Source organism: Phalacrocorax aristotelis, chromosome 23, assembly GCF_949628215.1.
Source record: "Phalacrocorax aristotelis chromosome 23, bGulAri2.1, whole genome shotgun sequence".
Taxonomy (NCBI): domain Eukaryota; kingdom Metazoa; phylum Chordata; class Aves; order Suliformes; family Phalacrocoracidae; genus Phalacrocorax; species Phalacrocorax aristotelis.
The window spans coordinates 3,958,858-3,976,271 of NC_134298.1; the positions used below are offsets into that span (position 1 = coordinate 3,958,858).

The 17,414-nt window shown below is 46.8% G+C and overlaps 1 protein-coding gene across 12 annotated transcripts in view; it reads left to right on the plus strand.

Annotated features, from left to right (window-relative positions):
* The window catches only part of TANC2 (tetratricopeptide repeat, ankyrin repeat and coiled-coil containing 2), a 254,383-nt gene that overhangs the window by 170,611 nt on the left and 66,358 nt on the right, over positions 1-17,414 (plus strand). For all 12 annotated transcript variants that reach the window (XM_075117247.1, XM_075117254.1, XM_075117253.1 and 9 more), the window contains 3 exons: positions 4,833-4,958; positions 12,907-13,188; positions 15,502-15,635. In XM_075117247.1, the coding sequence (XP_074973348.1) occupies positions 4,833-4,958; positions 12,907-13,188; positions 15,502-15,635 (542 nt within the window). The remainder of the gene's footprint in view (positions 1-4,832; positions 4,959-12,906; positions 13,189-15,501; positions 15,636-17,414) is intronic.

Consider the following 17,414-nt stretch of genomic DNA (forward strand, 5'->3'; position numbering starts at 1 on the left):
TTGCTTCAGAAACTCCTTTCCGCCTCTTGTGCAGTAATGGGTGCCATCGAGCAGCCGTCGGAACAGCCCGATCGCCGTGCCTTTGCCGTTTGCTCTTTTGGAGCAAGCAGAGCTGACGGTCCTGTCTCGATTTGTGATAAAGGACTGACTGCCGTCCTCCGGTAGGGCTCAGGTGCTGGGCGAGTGTGAAGAACAGCTCTCAGGCTTCGTTCCTGCCCTCTCACATCCCAGAAGAAGAATGCAATTTTGAAAGATTGTTCAGCCTTTGCATTAGAAAAGCTTTTTAATTACGCAACCCAATGGCAAAATGATGTTCCTCAGGACCCATCGTGAGTCCCAACATCGCGAACCCCGCTTTTCGCTGCTAGCTGGTCTGGGCACAGTCCAGAAGCCACTTTCTAAGGACGTCTCGAAGTCAGCTCTGCATTAACAGTTGCGGTGACCAGCTGTCCGTCATTTAGGCTCCAGAAATCTTGGCTTCATGTTGAAAACCTTTTCCTACGTCTTAAGTAGGAGAATCCTGCAGCCCGTAAGTAGGCGGTAAAAAGATGATAGGACTGATGTGTGTGAGGCCTCGGCTCTTTGTCTGTTACCTGTGGCTTTTATGTAAAAGATGAAATATCACAGAACCCCGTTCACCCGAAGCTAATCTAAAAGAGGGTTTTGAGGACTTAAAAAGGAGAAAATAAAAAAGGGAAAAGACCAACAACAAAGCACCCTTAAAGGCAGCCGTCTTGGAAGAAGGAAGTAGAACTGCTGGTATTGCCAAGTCAAAAATGCACCCATGCTGTTCTTTAGCCTCTGTTTTAAAGAATGCGATGTGTTGAGCGGGAGATGCCACGCTTGGTCAGACCAGCGGATAAAATTTGAAAAACTGGGTTTGAAGGCCTGGGCGTGCCCTCCCAGCGAGTCTCTTCATCAAGTTTTTCCCCACAAAGTTTTAAACGAACACCATTTAGTACCGATTTAAGAGGACCACACACTAGGCGTGGAGCTGCTCCTAGGTGATGCTTCTGAAGCACTCAAGTCACGTGTGTTGTGTGAGTCAAGTGCGGTTTGGGCGGTACAGGCTGCGTGTGGCGTACGATCCCCGCCTCTGAAGGGCGGCAGTTTGGCATTTAACATGCTGTGCAGCCAGCGGGAGGCTCTGTGCTGCCCTGGGGGAGCGCAGGCCCTGGCCTCGGGCACGCACCGCGTTCGTAGCGCGGGGTTTCCTCAGCGTGCGCGAGGTTGGCTTGGATGAGGGTGTTTGCCTGGAGACGGCAAAAGAAATTGCTAATAATCGTATTGTAAAGCGGATTCTCTTGTCAAGGGCAAATGTGGTTTTTTTTTTTAAAAAAAAGGTTATTTTAGTTTTTTGTTGATGAGTAATTGGGGAGGAAATGATTCCTGGTTTTAACTGCTGTTATATAAATTGGACAACCGACCTCTTATCAGTTTGCTACATCGAATGATCTTGTATAAAGAAATGAAATTACCAGCAAGATTAATGTTTCTGGTCATCCTTGATGGCTCTGTATATGCTTGATAGAATTAAAATGGGACCGGAGGAGAAGTGAATACGGAATTTAGAGGGAGGAAATGTTGTCATTCAGCAGCTGATAGATAGATATATACACACACACACTCTCTCTCCTATACATATATAAATACATATATATATTTTAGTGTCGGAGCATACGCACAGCCGTGCCCTACTGTGGGCGCTCGGTTCTCCTTGCGGCAAGTCCAGTGTGGGGAGTTTCGGTTTCTTCCTTTTATTTCCAGAGAAGCAGGAGCAGCTTCAATGGGGTAACTTGAACTGAATTCACGAGGACATTTAACAGAATTCAGCAAAGAAAAAGTGTGGTGTCTTCACAAAGAAACAGTAGTTCTTTCAGACAGCAAGTTTGTTTATTGTATGCGACGAAGCCTTGGTGCAGCAGAACTGCTGAGCTCTGTGTGTAACGCATTAATAACTCCCGTTCAAGGACAGAAGATATGCCTGGAAAGGATGATAATCCTTATCCTGATTTAATGGTCTGCATAAGCTTACTGCAGTGTCATTTGCAAATAGAGAAGAAAAGCGTTCAGACTTTGATTTTAAAAGACCTTTTTTTTTTTTTTCAAAAGGGGGCCTCCTCTGCCTGAATATTCCTGTTCTAAACTCTCTCAGGATCAGTTAGGGCTGTTTCTGTTCCTAAATGCACTCGGCAGTGCTAGGCAGTCCTGGCTGCCAGCTTTTTATCTTGTCGCCTGACAATCACCTGAAGTGAAAAGGGCTTTTTATTTAACAAGGCAGGATTATCTATTAAAGTCCTACTTCTCATGAGAAGGTCGGCAGCCTCACGCGTGAGTGCATCAAATGTTGGGGCGTACTCAGCGCGGTACTCAGCGTACCGGCGTGGCCGGCGGGCTGAGACGGGAAGGGCCGACCTGGCTCTGCGGCTCCCGGCTGCTGGGCATGCCTGCGCCTCCCCTCCCTGAACTGGGAACCCTCAGGGTGCTTCGGGTCTGCCGCTGGTCGCTGCGGTAACATCTGCTCTTCCGCTGCGGCTCCTCTGGCTCAGTTACGCTGCAAAAAGCGGACGCGGATTGCGCACGGATTTATGCAGAAGGCACGTGTCGCTGGCCTGTGCCGCCGTGGTGTAAGCGAAACCTGAAGCTGAACGCTGGAGATGCTGTGAGCAAGCCGCAGTGGGTTTAGTGCTTACAGAAAATAACTTGCACCCACGCGAAAGCCGCGTCTTCCTAATTGCAGCATTTCAGCCCTAATCCGCTCCTTCACAGTGAACATCTAATCAACTTCACAAGACTAGAAGAGCATGAAGGACTTCTAAAAACAGACTTTGATGGGTTTATCTCCTCTTTTTTGCTCGCTCCTGTTGTTTACCTTTTCTCCTCTCTCTGTCTTTCTCTTATTTATTTTTTTTTTTTTTCTTAAAACTTACACACAGAGTTCAGGCAATTTCAAGAACACCATGAAAAATTGCTGCCAAATTTAAGCCCCTTCTCCCCACCCCTGTTACAGTCGCTGAATCTTGCTTAGTTTTTGACTGCAGCAAGATCTTGTAAAGATTTTTACATGGTCATTAGGCGCTGTATGAAAGAAGTGTGTCTTTTACGTTTGAAATTTTCTGCCTTTCGGTTTTGTTGAATTGTTACATCTCCTGTTGTCTGGCAAGGAGGAAGGACGCAAAGTCCAATGCCGTGAGCTACTCCGCAGTCGTATCAAAATATTTACCCATTTCACAGCGAAGAATTAGTGTCAGCTCTACAGGCAGCCTTTGAAGAAGTCAATTAATTAGTTCAATTTAAAATAATAATATCATTATGGTAATTGACCAAAAACGAAAGAAAAAAAAGCAGTATCAGATATGGAGTACTGAGCAGCCAAATATTGAGCAGCGTGATTTCCATCGGTAAATGTTTGCCGTGATATTTTGGAAATGGTTATCAGAACAAGAACAGAGCTGGTGATCTGCGAAGACTGTTAAGTTTTCTGTGTATAATTGGGAAGCTTATTTCATGCAGTGGAGTTTTCATTCCTTTGTTTTGTAATATTCTGTAAATTACTTGACTGAAAAGGGTTCTGACATGGCAGAACAGTGGGTAAATTCAGATGCAAGTGATCCAAATCTGGTTTTCCTAAACCGCATTTTCTCCTATCTCCCAGTCGTCACCATGAAAAAGAGTTGATTGATGCAGCTCTGGGGCCTGTGTTAACCCTAGTCGTTCCCCTCTGATACGGTCCGGAGACGTTGCTCACCAAACCATGCGGCACCCATCATGAAATTCGATTTAAAAAAAATCAGTAATCATCGGGCATTGCTTAAAAGCTCATGACCGAAATGATCGCTGTGGAGGTCGCACCTTGGCAGGCAGCGCCGCATGTGAGGTGATGCTTGAGGCCGTGGGATCTGGAGAGAAACACCGTCGAAGTCGGCCTGGTTGCAGCCTTCGTGCTGCTGCCTGATCTGCTGTGTGTTCCCGTGATGCCTTGGGCATCCCTGCGCGTAGCTCTGCCCCGCAGAAGCAGCCCGTTCATCTGGAGGCGTGCGCTCGGCTAGAGGCGGGATGATCCACGTGCTTCAGCTGGAAAGTGGAATAGAAGGCACTTTGCACTGTATTATCTGCCAGCTTCGGAGAGAGAGAAAGTTTCTAGCTGCAGTTTCTGCTCCACCCACACTTACTCGTGTAACGGTGGCACCTTCAGCAGAGACCAATAAATTGTTCCTATTTAATGTAGCATTGTAAAGGAAACCAAATTCTCCCATCAGCAAGTAGGGTTGGAATAGTAAAGTTGCCTGCTTTAGTTCCGATAACACTTTTCTCATTTATTTGTGTATTTTTACTGGTCTGTTGAAGGTTTAATTTTTCTGCCACTAATTCTGGCATTACAAACGTATAAATTTTAATGTCCAAACGAAGTAGCTCTAAAATAATTGAAGAGGAGATTGTGGGCTTCAGGGGAAATGCACTGTTGAGTTGTCCTTCGTGCAGTAGGAAATGCTGCACGCCTGTGTCGAGCTTTGCCCACCCGCGACTGAGTAAGTTTTGTGATTGGGAGAACTTAGATCGATATAAGAGACGCTGTGTCTCCGTTTTCCCTGTCTTTTTTATTTGTGAACATCAACAGGAGGGCAAAGCAGAGCAAGTACCGATGGGGCATGAGAAGAAATTACCACAACTCTTCTTACTCCTTGCTAAAGAAAACTAGGCTTGGTTCAGCTTAGCTGCATTGACTTAATGTAGTTACAACTCTGTATTTTGCTTAAAAAATGTATATATATTAACCAGAGTATTGGATCCGAAAGCCAGGTGTGATGTAGTTGTTTGCTTTCTCGTGGCAGCCACCAGCTCAGCCCACTTAGAAGATCTCGCGTACCTGGACGAGCAGAGGCACACTCCCCTGCGGACCTCCCTCCGAATGCCGCGGCAGAGCATGGCCGGCGCCCGCACGCAGCAGGACCTGCGAGGTAGGGCCACGCTGGAGGCGTCGGGGGCTCGCGTCCCGCAGGGGCCTGCGTCCCGCAGGGGCCTGCGTCCCACGGGGCGGGAGCTTGTACAGCAGCCGCTTTGTCCGCGCCTCGTGAAAACGCTGGGGCAGGGCTGGTTTATGTACAGGTGCTAAGCGCTGCCTCTCCATGAGGATGTGAACCAGTCTCCTTTATTTGCAGCATCCTTCTTGGTAGCACAGCCAAATGGGAGGGGAAAGGAAATAAACGAAGTAATGAACTAAGCATCCCTGCCTTCTGCCTGATGGTAGCCGGCCAGGTGCTGCCCTGCTGCTCCTGAAACGGTGCCGTGATCGGTGAAGTGCGTCACTGTAACATTCTGGGGTTGCTTTTCTGGGGTGACTGAGCTGTCCGGTTCGCCACGTACACACTGTATGTAGCCGTGGTATAAAGGCGTGTCCCCCATCACTGTCCCGCAGACACTGATATTAAATAGGTCCCACCCCCAACTTCCTACAGTTGCGCTGTTTGGAAGAGCGTGTGCTTTAACACGTTGGAGCCTCGAACTCAGTTTCAGGTGGATTACACAGAAATGCTATTGTTGAACTGACCCGAAGTCCGAGCAGCCTCATTTTTCAGGAACTCAAGTACAAATCAGCAAATCGTCCGTTGAATACAACGTGCTGCCCTGTGCCCCAAGGCGGGGTGACGGCCGCCTCCTCCACGTGTGCGCGGCTCGAGAGCACGGCCCTCCTGGAGCCCAGCAGCCAGGTCCGCAGCAATGGCACGGGCTGCATGTGCCTACGGACAGCCCAGTCTGAACCTGCACCCGCCAGCTCAGGAGCGTTACCCTATACACCCGCCCTGTATCGCATAGGAGCATTCCTGCAAAAGGTCCCCAAATTCCTCTCCCTGACAGCTCCCCTCCCAGCCCTCTGTCAGTCTCTGAGCACTGCGTGGCTAAGACTTTGAGAGTTTCTAAAAAATGAGAAATTTTGATGGGCTGCTGTTTTTTTCTCCTTTTTTTGAACAAAAGCAAAGGATTTCAGCCCCCCTTCGCAGTTTGCAGCGTACCAGCAGGGAAGGAGCCAAGCGCAGTGTATGGGGCCACCGTCCCGACGCATCCCTCTTACGGGCGCTCACAATGCCGGTATTCAGGCAGCCCTTTGCCTTCTGAAAGGCCTTTTGAGAGGGGAAATTTTTGTGGTTCTTCCTGCCGAATTCCACAGAAGAGACATTAGCAATGAGAAGAGGAGCCAGGGCTGACATTTTAGTATTTTGTTTATTTCCAGACAACTCCAGCTAGATCCAGCCCACGTCCTTGGGGCTCCAGCCCACCTTGCAGCTTCCATCCCCCTCCTAATCTGAGCGTGGTCTTTGGCCGCATCCCCATCAATCACCGTGACAGTCCTGCATCTGCAGCAGATCGCCGGGCTAATGCTTCATCCCCATCATTTGCCATTGCGCAGATGACTAAATGGCCGAGAAAGCTCGTTTGGGATTTTTCCTGGGCATTGCTGGGCTGCGAGACTAGTCTGTTCTCGCCTGTACGCAGGGAAAGGGGGTTCTGCTGGCGGTACATTGAACTTCTCTTTTCTCTGGGGTGTTTTTGAGCAAGCGCCCACCATCCTCCAGTAAGGAAATCAGTGGCCGGAGGGTGGTGGGTTGGGTGTTTGCTCAGCACCACAAGCACGACCTGTTACAGCCTGCCTGGGACTTGTACCGAGTACACGAGCCCCGACTGGAAGAAAAAAGTGGGTTTGTGTCGCTTTGGATCGCAGTCTGTAATGAAATCGTACTGGCTGGTGAGGCAGTTATAAAAATGTATTAGCAGGCAGTAAGGGAAGAAAGCAAAGTTTGACAGACAAAATTTCCATATGCTCGAGCAGAGTAGCGTGCCAAGGCTTCGTAATTTGCAGTGATTGCATCCAAAACATTAAACTTTATTGTAGGAACAGAATCAAATTGTTTTCCAGACACACTTTTAAAAACCATGTAGCACTACAGATTTTCTTTCTTCTTTTCGTTCTTTTTTTTCCTCTTTTTTTGGGTGAAGGTTGCATGAGAATAGCAGCAGGGTTTCAGTTTTTTGGAGTTTGCTTCTGATCCTAGTTGAGGTGCCGTGCTATTTTTAAAAAGAGAGGGAGAAGAAGAGGATGTGAAAAACCCAAACCAGCACTATTTGGAAATATTTTCATGTTGTTGAATATGTGAGGGCTTTCCCCCCCCCCCCCCCCCAATATACTACATGTTCCAGATATCACTGTGAAATTGTGTCGGTCTGGGCTGTTACAATCACCGGCTCTTTGTTCCAACTGGAAATCCTAAACTTGGGTTTAACTTTAATGTCTCTCATCTTGGCACTGGGCTGAAGTAGCGAAGCAATTCCTGGCCCTGTCCCAGGGGGACACGTTACAGCCCACAGTTGTTCCTCGTGTTCAAGAATCCCAGTGCAGAGAAACTAAATGGGAGACCGTCCCTGCTATTTTTTGTTCAATCAGTTATTTCAGCCGGGGGGTAACTCAGCAATCCCAACGGCTAAGAGCACGGCGAGTGTTCATGCCAGCGGCAGGTTTTTAATAGGATGGGGAACGCAATTTTTGCCTTTACTATTTTCCACCAGCGGGATTTGGAGCTGTTGAGGGTTGCTGTAACCCAAGAGTACAAGACGATGGCTGTGATGTACCGAGGAGCAGGAGCCAGATGGCAACCAAGTTACGTGCTGTTAGAACATCCTGACTGTTGCCATCATGATTTTTTCTTTTTTTTCTCCAAAAAGCAAATGTCGGCGCTGAGCAGGGTGTGAAGAACTGTGGTGTTTAGGTGAGGTTTGGAGTGGAGGGGAGGACGGCTCCGACTCCACCAATAGATTGTTTACCAATATCAGCCATATGGCTGTAGCCATATAAACTGTCTTCTATAATTTTCTGGGTTTTTCCCCTTGCGGTATGTGTTTAATACTGTCACCTTTCGGGTACGAGAGTTTCACGCGCTTCTTAAAAACGCTAAAAAAATAGTTTAGCCTTTTTAGGCGCACGGTCTGTGAAAAATAGGCGCTGGTTTCATCCTGATGGATGTATCCATTTAAGATGACGCTTAAAGAAGTTGCAGCTTAAATCAAGTACAGGAAATAAACTCAGACATTTGGCTAATTTACAGGTTCTTATTTAACCAGATGCTGATTGATTCTGTGTTATTCAGAACCGCGTTTCATTGTGATAAGCATTAAGGCACTTCTCACCTGAGCTTCCTCTCAAGGTATTGGCAACACCCAGGCTACGCAGCTTAGCCCTGTAGGGGCTTGCTTTGGACGGCAAGATCCATCTTCCACCGGGGAGTACTCAAATAGCAACAAGACGCATCTAGAACAAAGTGTAAAGCAACTAATGAGTGGTGGATGCTGATTGCCAACGGAGCTGAGAAGAAATTCCTGTTTGAAGAGAGAGGAGTCTGTAAAACACATGATTTCTGAACAGGCGTGTTAGTCTTTCGACAACTGAAATAACTAAAATTTCACTTTGTGTAGCGGAGGGTGACCTACGTGGTCAAGCAGGACGGGCCTTTCTCTGGCTTCGCTCCTGCTCCTTTTCAGCCCAATGGCTTCTTTTCAATCATGCACATAATGCAGCCAGCTTTGGTTTGATTTAATTGAAGTTTTCAGCCACAAAAAAAGAGCCAGAATGGGTAAGGTGGGCAGTGTTTCACCTTGGGATTTGAATTTATTGCGTGGGCTCTACGGAAGTTTGCACAGTATTTCATCAACTCTCATGTAAATTTACGCTACCAGACCTCATTCTGTCCCACTCCACGCACTAATTTCCAGGAAAAGTGTGGGTTTAATTTATGTTCAGATATTATCAGAAGTTCTGGGTATTTCTGTGGTACTCTGGCGTAAGTTCTATAAAATGCTTCATTAAAAAGGGATATAAAACCGAGCAAGTGCCTGACAAATTTTCGAGGATGGGAAGGCAGCTTATTCACATACCTTGATTTTCACAGCTACTAAAGTCAAGTGGCTAATAGGGTTCATCCAAAACGTGTGTGCGCATCCTCACCCGATACTTCTGAAACCTCTTAGCCTCTTTTTCAGAGCCCTTTCCATTAGCTTAGCCTTTAATTAATTTCTGCCCCAAACGTTGAAGCTGCGGTGCAGCCTTCCTTCTCTCCGGTTTCCTTTCCTGGTGATGTGGGGTATTTTTTCAACTCTTTGTAAAGAGTTGGAAAAATTCCCCCTGGGCTCCGGGGTCTTCCCCCGAGTTTGTGCCTTGCCTGCCTGTGCCTGGGGACCGCCGGCTGCTGAGGGCTGTAAAATAAACAGTAACGGGAGGATTTTGGCATGGTTCAGCAGACAGTATCGGGAATTAATGAGGATCTGGCGCACGGTTTGCAGTTAGTCAGTGGCCATCTTAAATTATTCATAAACTTTTTCAGCAGTCCAGCTAGGAAAACATTGGTGCTGCATATGTCTTCCAAAGATGGTGTGGTGAAATAAAATGGCTTCTGCTGGCACGTGGGGGTGGTTGTGGTGGCTGGTGGGACAAAAAGCGTGTTCTCAGCACTCCTGGCCAAACCAGTGCGGCAGTGAGTGTTTTCTTAATGGTGAGATGGTCACCAGCATCCCCCACCCTCCGGGAGCCCAGGGCTTACGAAGCCTGAGGTTGTGAAATATCTTGTCAGCAGAAGAGGTTTGCTCCGCTGTGGTCGGTGAGCGGTGGTGCTGGAAGGTCTGGAGGGGCAGGAAGGTTGGGTAGAGGTAGATAAGTGGATATGTCTCTTCTCGGGTTTTTTTTAAACCTTTCTAAGGGCAGGATATGCCATTCCCAGGAGACAGCCGAGATGTGTATGTTCTTGTCAACTTAGATAAAGACCAACCTTTAGGATATCCTTTGTCCGGGGAGTTGAGGTCAAAGGCGTAGGTGTCACACAGCCTCAAAGCCGTTGGCACCTCTGTAAAGAAACCAAGATCTGAGTCCGGGTCTCCACCACGCAAAGCAGGAGCTTATTAGATCCCAGAGCTTTTACATTTAATCGGTTTTGTCTCTGCATTAGCCCCCAAGACCATTCGGTACCTGCTAGACTTCTGGCTTTCAGCAGAGCATTACTGTAGCTTTTCACCCACTAACACGGCGTATCACAGACATACAGGCGCGCACAAGTAAAGTAAAGCTGTAGCTTATCAAGCACAAATCTTAGCTTGATGTTTTCCAAATGGAGAGGGGTTTATTTATTTTTTTAATTTCATTTTCTATGTATAATGTTGGTGGCATAACACAAACAAACAATGTCCCGTGTCAGATGCACTGCTGGAATGCTTCACGTGCACCAGTCGGACCTCTACAGCTGGTTATGTCCGCCACGTCCGCGTGCTACTGCTTGTGCAATATGCCCTCCTCCGGCGGGCAGCCCTGCTGACGCCGAGAGCCAGGAGCTGCGATGGGGACGTGTGGCCCCAGGGCTGCCTCGGCCCCGCCGGCTGCAGCAGCCCGGCTGGTTCGTCCCCTCCCACCGCCAGCGATTTGGTTTCTCCGGTGGCTTCCCGTGCCAGCACATCCCGCTGCGCTCGCGTGACAGACCCCAGCAAGGAGGATCAAACAAGCTGCTTGTGAGCTCATGCAATTCAAAAGCCATCTCCACCCTAGCATAAATTTAAAGCACATTTATCATTTTCAAGTGGAAATAAAAATGCAGCTCCTGTCTGCAGCGCTTTCTGTATCAGTTACAAAAAAAAAAAAAAAAAAGGGAAATTCAAAATAGCTAACATTTTAAAATGCAAGCTGTTTTCTGTAGGCATATCTGATGTGACATTAAATCCCAGCCCCTTTATTACCTCTGGTCAGGTCTGTGAGGGATTCCAGGGTGATGCGAGCCGTGGGTGCGAGTTCAGCGGTTCCCCAGGGAGGGTCCCGGTGCAGTGCCGGCGTCGGGGCACAGGGACGGGGCAGTGCTGGGGCAGAGGCGGCAGAGCCTCGGAGACAGAGGAGAGCTCTTCTGCTGCTGGGCTGGTTCGGAGGGAGGGAGGGAGGTTGAGGGGACTGGGAGCGAGCAGGCGCCAGCGTGGTTTGTAGCTTCCAGAGGGATCCATTGCACAGCCCGGGAGCGGAGCTCGTCCCGAAACGCAGCTGCTCCGTTCAGAAACCATGTGTTTATATGTACAGTAAGGTCTTCGGGGTGGTACATCATTGATAACCTCTTCCCTCGTAGATAAAGCGTCCCACTGTTGTAATTTGATAAACTGTTTTCAATGAGTTTAGTACAAAGTCTGCATTATCCCGTACCCCTGAGAGCCTTCAGGCCACACCACGAGGTCTGCGTGGGGGATTAAACCACCACCCGCACGTCCACAGCGGAGGGTGAGCGGGTGAAGAAATGGCAGGCGTCAGCAGTTCCTGAATGATGTTTGTGCTTTTTAAGTGTCTGAGGGTTTTAAAACTTCAAAGAAACAAAACAGTCTCCACTGGAAGCAGCTAATGCAAATGCTGGGAGTGTGATTGTGCCAAGAGATAACACTGAGTGAACCAATAGGTTTTTTTTACTTAAATCCTTCTGCACCATTGCCTCCTCTTGGGCTTCATGGGGTTTCTTTTAAAATATGCTATGAAGACATCTAGATTTTATATGGTTGCTTTCAATTGCAGCATGCCATATGATCTCAAAACCAAACTGAATTCCACTTCCGTGATCCACAGCTCAAATTTTCAACGGCTTACCACGTAAATACATGCACGTAAATACATTGAATGTCAAGTACAATACATGTGTTGCAGTTGGAAGGTGTGTTCAGAGCTGCCATACCAGGTCCAGGTCTGAAGTCGTGTCCCACGTGGCTCCATCCACGTCACTAAGCCCTGACTTGAAGGAATGATGGTCTAAAATTCAAAGTTTGCAGCTAAAACACGCGGTGTGACTAACGTCCCCGAGTGGGAATCACCTGCTGTCTTTGTGGCCACCTTCGGAAAGTTTTTAATTAAGAAACCATTTTGGTGCTGAAGTGAGAAAATCCAGCAGCTGTCTCTGCCGGCACAAAATGCTTCCATCACTTTTTAAATATTTTTTAATAGATTTATGCGTATCGTCTCCCGGTTGCAGATCTCATAGGCAGAACACACCGTATGAGTTGATCGTTCTAATAGCGTCTTTGCACTGGATCTGGGCACGGTTGTCACTCTCTTTAGGTGTGCTCTCCCTAGATAGCTTGTGCCAAATGGAAAGAACAGCAAATACCCTCTCCCTCCACCCCAAAACGTTCCTGAAAAAGTTTCAAGGACGGTTTGGGTTTAGTTGTCCGTTTTGTTACAATCTAACGCATAAAAAAATGGGAAAAGTAACACGATCGATATCCACATGTTCAGGTGTTAGTGTTGCATACGCGATCTCTCAGGAGCTACTTCTTCCACTCCTTGTTAACCTTACGGCGCTTGCAACGCCGCTTTTCCCTGCGAAGAGAGCAAATGTTTTAATTGCCGTACAGGAAAACCCTATCGGCAATCTGGTTTTATTTATAAACTTTAAAAGCATTGAAATAGTTCTGCGTAGATTGATTTAACGCTTCTAAATGCTAAGTTTTATTTCGTGCTCGTTGGATTGAACAGGTGAACAGACATGTGTCTGTGTACTGAGCGGACATACAATACTGTGTCACAGGCGTAGCTGCCTTGGAACGCGTACCGTTCTGCCTGGGGCAGGGCATTTAATTATGGTGACTTTAAGCAAGAAATTTAATTTCTTCAGCTACGCTTTCCCAAACTGCAATCCACTTCTTCCTGTAAAATTCTCTGAACTCCGCCGGTGGAAAATGCTACGGCTGAGCCAGATGCTTTTAACAACAAACCTGTGGGTAATCAACAAGCTTGTATTTTTTTTGACCTTTTAATGAAAAGATTTCTAAGGAAGATTAAACAGCAATTTCCAAACTCTAGTTTTCCTGTTAGCATTGATGTTCATGTTCTGTCCCCGTATTTCCTCTTTATAGTACGCTTCGCACCTTATAGACCTCCCGACATCTCTCTGAAGCCACTGCTCTTCGAGGTGCCCAGCATCACCACCGAGTCCGTCTTCGTTGGCCGCGACTGGGTGTTCCACGAGATAGACGCGCAGCTGCAGAGTTCCAACGCCAGCGTCAACCGAGGTGTAGTGATCGTTGGGAACATCGGCTTTGGAAAAACCGCCATCATCTCCAGGCTGGTCGCGCTCAGCTGCCACGGCACGCGTATGAGGCAGATTGCTTCTGATAGCCCACATGCCTCTCCGAAACGTAAGTACAGCGATACGCACATCTTCAGCGGTCAGAGACCTTTTCCATCAACTTCTATAATGGTTTTGGCTGAAAAGATCGCATTCCTCTCGAGGCCCAAGAAAACAGCTTAGTCTTTGTTGCCAAGCAAAGGAAGCACCTGTCAGCAATATTTATACTGCTCCTGTTCCAAATCTACTTTTTGAAGAGTCAAAACAGTCTGTCTCTTATTTCTCTGACTTAGAAACATCACGGATTTTCTCTGATTGGGAAGACTCCAATTTTAATTGCCAATATTCTATTATTACAAATGCGTGCTGGTGCATTCTCCTTCCCGTACGGTTGGTTTATCTCGGTACAGATGTTTCCGGTGGGTCACAAGCCCACGTAGGCTCTGCACCCAGGCTTGCTCTACCCCTTGTGGTCTCACCCAGTTCATATCACTCTGTGGTGACATGTTTGCGGGTGCGGGTGACAACATCTTAAAATCATCCAGCTCTCAGTAAGTGAATGAGACAGGAGTAAAAATACTGGCTTAGATAGCTAAAGGTGTCTTTAAGGATCTAGGTCACTGTACCTCAGCGAAACTGCCGTTAAATCTGTTTACTGGAATCCAGGACTCCATGTTGAGATATCTGAAATGTCACCAACTGTTGGCATGTTGCATAGTGTCACTCGTCAGAGCTAAATGAACAATGCGTAGTGAAGGGCAGGGCTTGCTTCTATATTTTAACTGCAGCTCTGCAGTGCACCAACTGTATGTCTCCCCAGTGTGCTTAGAGGGATCGTGGGCATCAAAGAGACTACTGTACTTAACTGTTTCTGGAAATGAAAAGCTTGGGTATTTCAAATGAGAAAGTGCCCTGCATCTTCCATGCACAAAGGACAAAGATCCCTGGTCACACCTAACACGCCGTAGTTTAGTTCGCGCTGTGGCTTGTCCACGAAGCTGAAAGCTGGATGGTTCCTCAGTGTCCGTTATCGGGATGGAGGCCTTCAGAATCAGTCAACTAATTTGACTTTATTTCCTAAAGAGACCTCAAGTCCTGTCTAGCTAGAGAGGATAACAATTATTCTGAAAATGTCTCTGATTTTTTTTTCACATGCTGATATTATGCTTAGTAAAACCTGTGTTTATAATAAATGCTAATCAGGTGACCTGACTATACTACCGCAGTTGTGCCATCAGCGTTAGTAAACTGGCGTAAAATACAGCCTCATGCTCTTAATTCCTGTCTCTGACAAATAACACAGGTGAAGGTAGCGTTACATGCTCAAAATCAAGAATGTGCATCATTGCTAATAGATTCAGGGTTTAATTATGTAGGCAGTAGTCATCCTCCTTTGTTGTTTGCCATTAAATGGGTCGTTGTTTGCATTATGATTTCAAGTCAAGCCCCAGGATGCATTGCAGCAATCCATTCAGGAAAATCCTCTGCCGGTACAGACTGCGCTTAAGAGGACTGTCACTTCTAAAATGTTCCTAAAATAAAGAAATCAGTAATTAGACATCATCAAGTACTGCATGTCTTCGTGTCATGCAAAACTACTCTGTATGAGGACCTACGAGTGTAAAAATGGTTTGAAAACGTTACCCACAAAGGCCAGGTGAATGGACGGTTGTAGCAATCTACTGGTAAAGCCAATTTCTGCTTTGCCAGGCAAAAGAACCAGCTAAAATGCAATAGAAAGTAGTTAAATTTGACAGAATGATTCCAGGATAATTCATTATTTGCTTGCAAGCCTCTTCCAGATCCTGGTGCTTCTCCTGCTTCTCTCCCTCTGATCCCATTAAGGGCCTTCAGATAGATACGCTGGCTATGGCTCTCCATTTATTTCTATTATAAAATAGGCACATAATTCAGAAAAATTGGCTGTCTCCACTGAAGAAGGACTCGGAACCGAATTAACGAGCGGTTGCTCATAAGGAGGGAAGATCTATGGGCAGAGCCGCAGAGTAGGGACAGCACTGCACTAAAATATACCGAACTTGAAGATAGAGCATACCTTCGAGAGTGAACAATTCACTCCATTATTGTGATTATTTTGAAGTCAGTGAAATTACAGTGGAGAAGATAAATACAACAAGCTCAACTCTTTATCGTCGCAGTCCTTCCCAAAAGTGCTGCTTCCAAAAGAGGTTTCTGGGGGAGCCTCTGGCCTGGCTGGGCTGTGTCACAGTCTCTTGGTGCCTGAAATCCTAACCAGGGTATTTGTGGCGAGTATTTTAACTGCCATGCATGACCTGCTAGAGAGCAACAGCTGCCTCGTCTGTAATAATACTGTCAGTCGTGCTTGTCCCGTAGCAATTCATAACCTCTTTCCTTGGGACAGATGTGGATGCAAACCGAGAGCTGCCCTTAACCCAGCCGCCTTCTGCTCACTCGTCAATCACCAGCGGGAGCTGCCCGGGGACTCCCGAAATGCGCCGGCGCCAGGAAGAGGCCATGCGGAGACTTGCTTCACAGGTACGGAAACAGCCGTCTCGGGAGGGTTTTGTTGGTCCTTGGGAAAATGTCGATTTTAATGGAACCTGTTGGAAGGTCTCCTGCCTTACATCACTTGGTGCGCTGGAAAATGTGTGCGTTCAGGTGCTTACTGGGAGAGTCTAGAGAAAAATTCTGCAACTAGTTTTATTACCCTAAGAAAGTTATTTCTGTAAAATGAAATTCCCATTACATCAAATACACTCCCCTTCTACTCTGAGAGTTTATCTTTCCCAGCCATCGTACTTGATCCTTACAAATGTTATGATATGTCATAGTTACCAGAATAATTGTATTTTTTCTTCAACGGTGAAAACGCAATTGCCAAGCGTTTGACGGGTGTTTCATTTTGAAAGGAGCAGGTATCATAGGGCGGGCGAAGGCGCGGGCTGTGAGCATCACTCCGGTGTGCGTGCTTAGGCGCTTTTGGAAAAGGCTCCGAAAGGGATCGTGCCCTTTGAGCGATGCACAAACCGTTTGCTGTTACGGCGAGAGTGGATTGTATATAGCACTATCACTTAGTGTAGGTGAGATTTACAGCTTGAATTTTATTGTATTACTGAGATTTAGCCCTACTTTTGTGCTGGTGGGAAGGTGCCATTATATTGCTTTGAAATCTGAGGAGCTTGCTCCTCCTACACCTTTTGAGAGGATGTGAGCAGTTAATGCTTTCCTGTTGCCTGCTCCCGCTTTGAGAGGGAAATACCAAGCAAAGTCTTTGTTCTAAATTATTGCCAGGGCATGTTTTGCTTGGCTTTTTGTGCCAGGATACTGCCTTGTTCTGTCTGCTTTCGGCTGCACCCAGATGGCAAAGCAGAGAGTGTGTGATACCTGCGTAAATAAATATTAAGTCTTGATGGTCTCCTCATCCACGTGGAGTTCTTGAAAGGAATGCGATGGCCAGGTCTGCTTTTGTTCAGGATGCGTTAGTCATTGTATTCCTTGCAAATCTGAAGCGTTAGAGACTACCAGAAGGGACAGTAAATGTGCTATCTCTGCTTAAAATACCTCATCTACCTTGACTTTCTTCCCCTGAGTGCTTAAGTAATCCTGCTGGATATGTAATTGATAAATAGATGTGGTTTTAGCTTCAGTTTCCTCCTGAAAAGGCAAGGGATATGACTCTCTCGAACAGTGTGTCACATCCACAGCATAGATCATGCACTAAAGCTTTTCTTGCATTTCTGATCGCTGGAGAAAAGAGCAAGAAACAATTTTTATAGCCAAAAATAAAGTAAATATAGGTTGTTATGCCTTGGCTGCAGACCCCTTTAGGGAAAGGGTTTTAAAGCCCTGCTCATCCCCTAGTCAAAATTTCTTTGCAAAACAAAGCCTGTGTTTTGCAGTCAGAACGTAACAAATGGGTGAGGAAGATGTACTACCTCTCTGCTAGCAGCGGGATTACAGATATTTAGTATGATTGTTAATCTCCCAATAAATCTCAACTACTGTAAATGTAGGCAGATTCCAGAAATAACTGTCACCAGCTTCCAAATGCTAAGCCTTCATGAAAAGATCAATGCCAAGGCTGATGAGTTGACCTTAGAGTACTTGGAATCCCTTCTTCTAACCCAAACAGCTGACACAGCATGCGAAACTTCTGAAAAGCTTCGTACTGTTTAGCAAACAGTTCCTGGGATGAGTCAGAGCAGCAGCGGCATGGCTTGATTCAGCATTTGGAGACCTTGGGTCTATTCCCAGCTTTGCCATTAGCCTTGTTGGGATCCTTGGAGACCAGCATCTCATCTGCCTGCCTCCGTT